The following is an 8807-nucleotide window of genomic DNA, read 5'->3' on the forward strand; positions in this document are numbered from 1 at the left end:
CCTGGAGGGACAATCTAGGATGTTCAAGGTTTGGAAGAAAGCAGAGGTGCCTCCTGCTCACATGAGAGAAAGGGGCCTGGAGACTGGCCTCAGGATTTAGATTGTCCAGGAGGGTGGGCACCGGGGCCTTTGGCAAATCCCAGAAGTTTGGGAGAACCTGGGAGTATGGGTTCATTTCCCATCACCTCATGGGAGTTACTCTCATGCCCTGAGGAAGTACAAGATGTTAGCAGAAGTTCTTTTTAATTATTGAAATTTTGGGGGTGACATAGGTTAATAAAATTTCATGGGTTTTAAGTGTACAATTCTATAATACATTGTCTGCGTACTGTATTGTGTGTTCACCATACAAAGTTGTCTCCTACTGTCACCATTTATCTCCCCTTTACCCTCTTCCGCCCCCATCTCACCCCCCTTTAGCAGGAGCAAGTCTTTGCCCAACAAGCAAAGAAATGGGCTTTCCTGTCCTGGTGGCTGTGGCAGACAAGGGTCACATGGACAGCTCTCCCCTCACCCCTGGCCTCTGGCTGTGTCTCCACAGGGCTTGTCTTTTGTGTGGGTTGAAGTCAAGGGTTAGACCTAGAGACACCCTGTGACTTGCCAACTATTTTGAAGAGTAAAAAGAGAAGGACTTTTCCAAGGGAGGCATGCTCTGGTCATGCCCTGTGAGCTGCACCACCCCTTCCTCTGGGTCCTGCGTCGTTGGCCAGGGAGATAGGCTGCTGTCTAATGGCCTGCAGGCAAGTGCAGTCTCTCTCCTGGGAGGGTTCGGCCACGTGGGATCTCCTAAAGCTGCAGCCACCTGGGCAGAGGTCAGGAAAGCAGCACCTGGTTGTGCACAGCATCTGCTCCCTGCCCAGGATCTCCGGGAAGGGCAGATGCAGGTGGGAGGGCAGATGCAGCTGCAGGATTTGGGCGTCAAGGAGCTGAGAGTCAGTGTGGAGTGGGAGGGTGGGTTATAACCCCTGTGAAAATTCCAGAGCATCCTGCCATAGTTAGCTGGTTGTATATGAGGGTTTCCTTTGTGTTGGTCTGGTTTTGTAGCATTCCTAACCGTTGACTTCTGTCTGGTCTCTGGCTCTCAGAATTAATATGACTCCACCATGGTCCTTTAGGCTCACCCCCTAAGCAAGGGGTTGCACAGACTCTTCAGACCATCTAGAGCTTTATTTAAAAAGATGTCATTCAGCCGGGCTGGCATGGCTCAGTGGTTGAGCATCAACCTATGAACCCCAGGAGGTCACAGTTGCAGGCTCGATCCCTAGAGGCAGCTGGTAATTGATTCTCTGTCATCATTGATGTTTCTCTCTCTCTCTCCCCCTCTTCTTTCCTCTCTGACATTAATAAAAGTATTTTTCAAAAAAGATGTCATTCAGTTCTGATTAAGTAGTTTGGTTTAAATATCCACATTCCTAAATCTACACATAGAGAGATAGTCCATTGTGGTTTTGGGGTTTGGACTCAGCTACACGCGGGTTCAAATCCTTCGCTCTGTATTTTGCTACCTGTGTGACTTTGGGCAAGTTGCTTAGCTTCTCTAAACCATGGCTTCCTCCAGTACATAATGGGGCTAACAGTGGTAGCTACCTCATTGAGCTGCAGATCAAATGAGCTAATGCATAGGAATGTTTTACACTGTGCTGGCCTGTGGTCACCAGTACCTCAATGGTTTCTGCAATGTATTGCATGAGCTATATGTTTACAGGATATAAAACACAGCATACCTTTATCTATTTATTATAATAATGGTCAATAGTTTATTTTGGGCTTGTGAGGATGGGCATGGCCTTTTACTTTATGTTCTTTCTTATCAGGATCACATAAAACATGCCATAATTGCCCTTTCTCGGGCTGGTATCACTTGGCTCTATTTGCTTTGCTTTGTGGCCTTCTCCTTGGGTGCATTTCAGAACAAACACGCCATCCTGCGTGAGGCTAAGTCTGACTTAGGGGTTAGAGGGAAGAAGGGACTGTTTTCAGAGCTCACTTCCTTGGCTGTTAGTGGAAAAGCCGGACAGAAAGCCTCACCCCTCTGTGTGAAAAACCCTGGCTGTGATCTGGATGTCTGTGTCCCTCCTCCAAGTCACACATTGAAGCCCTAGTCCCCGGTGTGATGGTATTGAGCTGGGGCCTGTGGGGTGATTAGGTTTCCATGAGGTCATGAGGGTGGAGCCTCAATGCTGGGATTAGTGCATTTATAAGAAGAGGAAGAGACCAGCGCCCCTTCCCTCCACCATGTGAGGGCACAGCAAGAAGGCAGCCATCTGCAAGCCAGAAAGTGGGTCCTTGCCAGGGACCTTGTTCTTGGACTTCCCACCTCCATAACTGTGAGAATAAGTGTTTGTAGCTTAGGCAGCCCTGTAGATGGTATTTTGTTATAGCAGCCCAAGCAGACTAAGACAGCCCTTCTTCATGGTGATGTCAGCTACCCTGATGCCGAAGTGTCTAAATGCTGTTCCTCTTTGCTAACATTCCTTCCTTCTCAAGGGGGCCGAGACCCCCAGCTTCTCTGCCCACTTTGTTCTCCTCATTCGTAGAGTCCCCCCAGACCACCGATTCAGAATTCCTAGACCAGTGATGGCGAACCTTTTGAGCTTGGCGTGTCAGCATTTTGAAAAACCCTAACTTAACTCTGGTGCCGTGTCACATATAGAAATTTTTTGATATTTTCAACCATAGTAAAACGAAGACTTATATTTTTGATATTTATTTTATAGATTTAAATGCCATTTAACAAAGAAAAATCAACCAAAAAAATGAGTTCGCGTGTCACCTCTGACACGCGTGTCATAGGTTCGCCATCACTGTTTTAGACAGAGGTCTGGGAATATGAGTTTGTATTAAGCTCCCAGGTGATTTTCGTTCTGCAGAGCAGCCTTGAGGTTGTGTGAGAGAATCCCCTCGCTCTAACTGATGCCTCTCCCAGGAGGTTGTGCGTTTGGTGTGGGTTCTGGTAAAAGGGAAAAAAATGGTGAGAGCAGAGGCCAGATTGTGTAGGCAGGGGACTTTCTCTCCTCCAGCCACCTCTGAGGCAAGGAAGCCTTCCAGAGCCGCCTGAGGCAGCGGCCTTGGAGAGCCTGACTGAGCTTGGGAACTGATGGGACATTGGAAATGGAGTCCTGAAATACCGTCATCTCTGAAAAGTTTACCCATCTTCCATGCGCCAACATCTCTCCTGCAAATCCACTTGTCATCCGGAGTGTCAGCTTGGTCGTTCAACAGAGCAGAATGTTTTCTGAGTGCCCGCACTGCGCCAGGCTCTGTGCCCGCTCTGTGCCCACTCTGTGCCAGGCTGAAATGCACTGAGCTAAGACTTAGGGGTAGAGAGGAGTCGCAGGTCTGAAATGCTGTGGTCTCCTGGGTGGTTTTCCAAGCGGGTTCTGAGAATCAATTGTGGCAGAATACCCCGGGGTGGTTTGTTACAACTATCGATGCCCGATTGCAACAAACGTACCACTGTGGTGGGTGTGTTCATAATGGGAAAGACTGTGCCTGGTGGGGGCCATAGGGGAACGCTGTACTTTTCTACTCAATTTTGCTGTGAACCTAAAACTACTGTTAAAAAATAAAGTTTTAAAAAATAAAATGTAAATGCCCGAGCCCACCCCCCCCCCAAACCCAAATTTACTCATGCAGAATTTCAGAGCGGGGTGGGGGGGCTGGCACCTGCAACTGTGAAAGGCCCCTTACAGACTCTCATTCACCCCAAAGCTTGAGAACCAGTGGAAATTAGCTACTTAAAATTTTTTTAACAACTCCAGTTTTCTGTTCACTGTATAAAGTACATATACCAGAAAATGAAAAGAAGGAAATTAAAACCACCTGTAATTCTATTCTCCTAAGATAATCATCCTTAGCATTTTATTGATTAGGAACTGAGAATGTGTGTTGATATGTGTGTGTCTGTGTGTATATTTAGACATGTGTGTGTAGCATTGATATGTACCTGACACCGCACTGGGCTCTGGGGACAGAGATGAGAAAAAGAATGGTTCTGACCACGGAGCACCCACAGTCATGTTAAATGGTGCCTGGTACCACTTGAAGCCCAGCCTTAGTCACCCACTCACCTGCTCTTACTTTGACCCCACAGGTATACATCATCAACGTGACCTGGTCGGACTCCACGTCTCAGACCATCTACCGGAGGTACAGCAAGTTCTTTGACCTGCAGGTGAGTTGGTCTGAGCTCAAATTGTGCCCAGTTCTCTCTGTGGCCCTAGTTTCTGGTGGGCTGGCCTCTCCCATGTTCTCACTCATCTGGAGAACCCCCACAGAGCTCAGGTCAGAGCAGAGGGACAGATGCGGGAACCTGGATGGTCGAGCTGGACTTGGCTCAGTTTAGGACACTGCCGGCCAGGGGCCCTCAAACTACGGCCCGCGGGCCACATGCAAATACAAATATTGTATTTGTTCCCATTTTGTTTTTTTTACTTCAAAATAAGATATGTGCAGTGTGCATAGGAATTTATTCATAGTTTTTTTTAAAAACTATAGTCTGGTCCTCCAACGGTCTGAGGGACAGTGAACTGGCCCCCTGTTTAAAAAGTTTGAGGACCCCTGCTGCAGGCAAATACTTGGGGCTTTGTCGACTTCATCAGATGGCCTTAGCAGTCATGCTTTGTCCCCCTTCTTTGCCTGGCTGGCAGGAATGAGGGTGGAGAGGCAGGCAGATGGCTGTGAGTGCTGTGCGCATGAGCAGACATGTCTGTAAACATCCAGACTGAGACGCAAGCCACCACATCATTGAAGGCAAAGAAAAGCAAACATACAGAAAAGACCGGAACTGAAAACAAGCAGTTCCTTGAACTACAGGCACAAACTGAGCATACCACTGTGTCTGTCTAACCAAGTACGGTTGCGCTGTCCTATTTGTACATGTGGACAGTATGTGTGTCTCTAAGATACACAGGTGTGTTCACACGGGGATGCTGATACGGATCCCACAGATCCATTGCAAACACCTCCCTTGATACCAGCTCATCTGGTTAGGCCTCTTTGGGTTACAAGCGATAGTTTTACACTCATATTAGCTTAGACAAAAAGGAGACTTGGTTGGAAGGATGTACCAGAGAAATTTATGCAGTTAACCAGATGGTAAAGAGGTGATTTGAGGCAGTGGCTCCAAGGAACACCTGAAACCAGGGTTACCCTCCCTCTGTCTTATCTCTGCTTCTCTCTGAGCACTGTCTTTAGCTTTCTAGACCCTCAAATCCTGTCAACAGCTCTTGAATTTCATATCTGGTGATTCCCAACAGCAGAGAGAGACTGTCTCCCACATCCAAATTGAAAAATTCCAGGGAAGAAGCTGATTGGCCCAACTTGGTCAGATGCCCTCTCTGGACCAATTAATGTGGCTGAGGAGGTAGAGGGTCATGTAGCACAGATGTGGCCACTAGGAGGTCCACCCTTATATATGGCATAGGCACCAGACAAAGCAGAATCATTGTGAAGTGAGCAGCCACCCTTCCCATAGAAGGAAGGGAAAGCTGCAAGATTCTAGATTCTTCCTCCGGGCTCTGAGCCTAGTTTAGGCCAATAAAAACACAAAGAAGAGATACCCATCCCTGGCCCTCACAACCAAGGTCTATTCCTTCCTTTGTAGGCTCTTGGTGATGAGTCATCTTGGAAAGGCCAGGCTTGCATATTTGCCCCCTAGTACCTGATTTTATCCCATTGTCCTTATTATATAACCTATGAGGAGAGCCAGCTTCCTGTATTACAAATCTTCTCTTAATCCACCAATATGGGATTGAATATCCCATTGAATGTGGATTGAAAGCCACTCCTTACCCTCCTGCCTTCTTCCTCTTCCCTCCTCAGTTCCTGTCCAATCTTCTTGGATCCTTCCGGCATAAACTGGTGGGATTTGCTGATACCCCATCAATGGGTGTAGTGTGCTGGACAGGAAATGATAACTTAGTTGGGGGAGAGGGAACCCTGAAAGGACTCATTGATGAGCCAGAGGGTCTGAGAGTCAGCAGAAACTCTCAAACAGAACTTTTCTTCCCCTCTCTCTGTTCTGTTCCCCAACCCCCTTCCTAGTTACAGAATCTAACAAGAAAGGAATGCTGCTGCCCCAACTTCTCCCTGGCCTGGAGGCTCATTTCCTGTGTCGGGAGAGGACACATGGCATGAAGTGGCTTGTGTGATGTGCTGGCTCTAGCCATGAGCATGACCAGGCCTGCACACTTGTGTCATCGTCACCTTGTAGTTGCAGTTGGAGGAGGGTTTGGGATGGTTCTTTGGAATTTAACCTTTGAGCCAAGCATAGCATCTTTATGAACCCATTTTACAAAACTCGTGGCATGATGACTTAGTGGCGTGCATTTGGGAAAACCTTTCTTATTTATGAGGGCCACTGATTTTAATATGGTAGCTCCTATAGAGAAAGGACACATGGCATTGCTAACTCTGTCTCTGGTCACTCGTGGCTCTCGGAATTCAGTTTTCTGAGAGGCTGCATGAGAGAATGTCTTAAAGCTTAGTTACTGGGGACACATTGCCTGGGACTGGTTTCTGGTTCTGTCACTGTGTAATTCCAGACAGGTTCCATAACTTCTCTAGGCTCTATCTTCTCATCTGTAGAATGAAGATTCAAATAGTACCCACCCAGTAGGGTTATTGGGAGAATCAAATGAGCAAATCCACATTTTCCCTGACATGTGGTTGTCTATAGTGAGTTACCCACTAGGTTGACTAGTGGTATTAGCAGAAGACAAGGATGCTGGGCTGCAGGTGAATGGGCCGTTGCTTGCTTGTTTCCCCTCCTTGGCTCCACTTTGTGCTGAAGAGTTGCTTTGTGCCCTGGCCTGTGCCAGTGTTCAGAGTCCTGTGAGCCACAGGCTCTCTCTGGAGCTGGCCACGGGGGCAGGACAGGAGTGTGTTGGGAGTCGGATGTGGCTCCCAGGTGGCTGTCCTCAGAATGGCTTTGCTGCTTTCATTTTTGGTGGAGCCACACCTTGGAACCCTGCAAATCCTGGACTGACTAAGACAGCCTGGGGGAAGCTGCTAAGCTGGCGTTACCAACTCATGGTTCTGGGCCTTCAGGGGACCACAGATCCCTTTGTGAATCTGGTGGATCTCCCCAGAAAAAGAGTGTGTATGTACATCTTCACTTACAGTGTCAGTCCACCCTGCTTGGACGCCTAGTGAAGAACCACTGAGCTGAACACACATCTTGTACTACTTGAGCACCATTTGGGGGTTTATACACAGTATTCAAGTAGTAGCAGTGGAACTGAATACCCCTTTGAGGGACGCCTAGGTCACCTCCCTCCCACAACTTGATTTCCCTGTCCCCCGTTTGGGTCTTCCCACACTTGCCTCTCTTATTTATCCCTCTTTAAACATTATCTTTTGCTCCTGGTGGCCCTGGGCCCCCAACTTTCTTTCTTTTTAAAAAATTATTTTTATTGATTTCAGAGAGGAAGGGAGAGGGAGAGAGATAGAAACATCAATGATGAGAGAGAATCATTGATTAGTTGCCTCCTGTACGACCGTTCCTGGGGGCTGAGCCCGCAACCCGGGCATGTGTCCCTGACCAGAATCAAACCTGGGACCCTGCCCTAACTGGTTTGGCTCAGTGGATAGAGTGTCAGCCTACGGACTGAAGGGTCCCAGGTTTGATTACAGTCAAGGGCATGTACCTTGGTTACGGGCACATCCCCAGTAGGGGGTGAGCAGGAGGCAGCTGATCAATGTTTCTCTCTCATCGATGTTTCTAACTCTCTATCCCTCTCCCTTACTCTCTGTAAAAAATAAAATATATATGCATATATAAAAAAACCCCAAAAAACCTGGGACCCTATTTACTGAGCCAGATCTGGGCTAGGGCCCAGCTTTCTAATGTAACCCGGGAGTCATGTGCAAAGACTCTCTGTAAAAAATAAAATATATATACATATATAAAAAAAAACCCCAAAAACCTGGGACCCTATTTACTGAGCCACATCTGGGCTAGGGCCCAGCTTTCTAATGTAACCCGGGAGTCATGTGCAAAGTGATACCAAGTGGTCCTGACCTCCTCTGGCACTGGACCAAAGGCTGTGGGGCGTGTGCAGACCCAGTTCCACTTGGAATAAATAGCACCTCCTCCCCCATTAACCCCCTCCATCCACTGATTTTTAGAGAGTGGAAGAGAGGGAACAGAGAGAAATATCTATGTGAAAAAACACATTGATTGGTTGCCTCCCGCTTGCACCCCAACCAGGGCCTGGACCAGGGAGGAGCCTGCAACCTAGGTATGTGCCCTTGACCGGAATCGAACCTGGGACCCTTCGGTTCACAGACTGACGCTCTGTCCACTGAGCCAAACTGGCTAGGGCACACTCTTTTTTATCTGGTGATTAGGGTTACCAGATAAATACAAGGTGTTTAATTAATTTTGAATTTTAGATAAACAATAAATACTTTTTTTTTTTAGTACAAGTTTATCCCATATATTGCATGGGACATACTTATGCTAAAAAAGTTGTTCATTGTTTATCTGAAATTCAAATTTCATTGCGTGTCCTGTGTTTTCACTTGCTAAATCTGCAGTATTACTGTGGCTGTGAGTGGTGTGTGTGTGTTGGGGGGCGGGGCGGGGGGGAGAATGCAAAGAAGTTGGCTTGGGGTAAGAGTGAACTGACCTATGCCAAGGCCTCCAACATAGGCTGAGGAACACTCAGAAGGACAAAGTCCCTACGTTTAGGAGTCCATATCTTGTGGGGAAAGTAGGCTTTGCGCAATTGAGTCCACTGTAGATGAAATAAATAATGGATTGAGATAAAAGCCACATGCTATGGAATGAAGAGGAGGGAAAG

General features: G+C 47.5%; 1 protein-coding gene across 1 annotated transcript in view; it reads left to right on the forward strand.

Moving 5' to 3' along the window:
* Positions 1–896: 896 nt before the first annotated feature.
* Positions 897–8807, forward strand: part of SH3PXD2A (SH3 and PX domains 2A) — a gene marked incomplete at its 3' end in the record, with an annotated part of 169961 nt that continues 162050 nt past the window's right edge. Inside the window, exons 1-2 of the mRNA XM_015559269.1 lie at positions 897–932; positions 4094–4174. Coding sequence (XP_015414755.1) covers positions 897–932; positions 4094–4174 — 117 coding nt within the window. The remainder of the gene's footprint in view (positions 933–4093; positions 4175–8807) is intronic.

This window comes from Myotis davidii, unplaced genomic scaffold (assembly GCF_000327345.1).
Source record: "Myotis davidii unplaced genomic scaffold, ASM32734v1 scaffold332, whole genome shotgun sequence".
NCBI lineage: Eukaryota > Metazoa > Chordata > Mammalia > Chiroptera > Vespertilionidae > Myotis > Myotis davidii.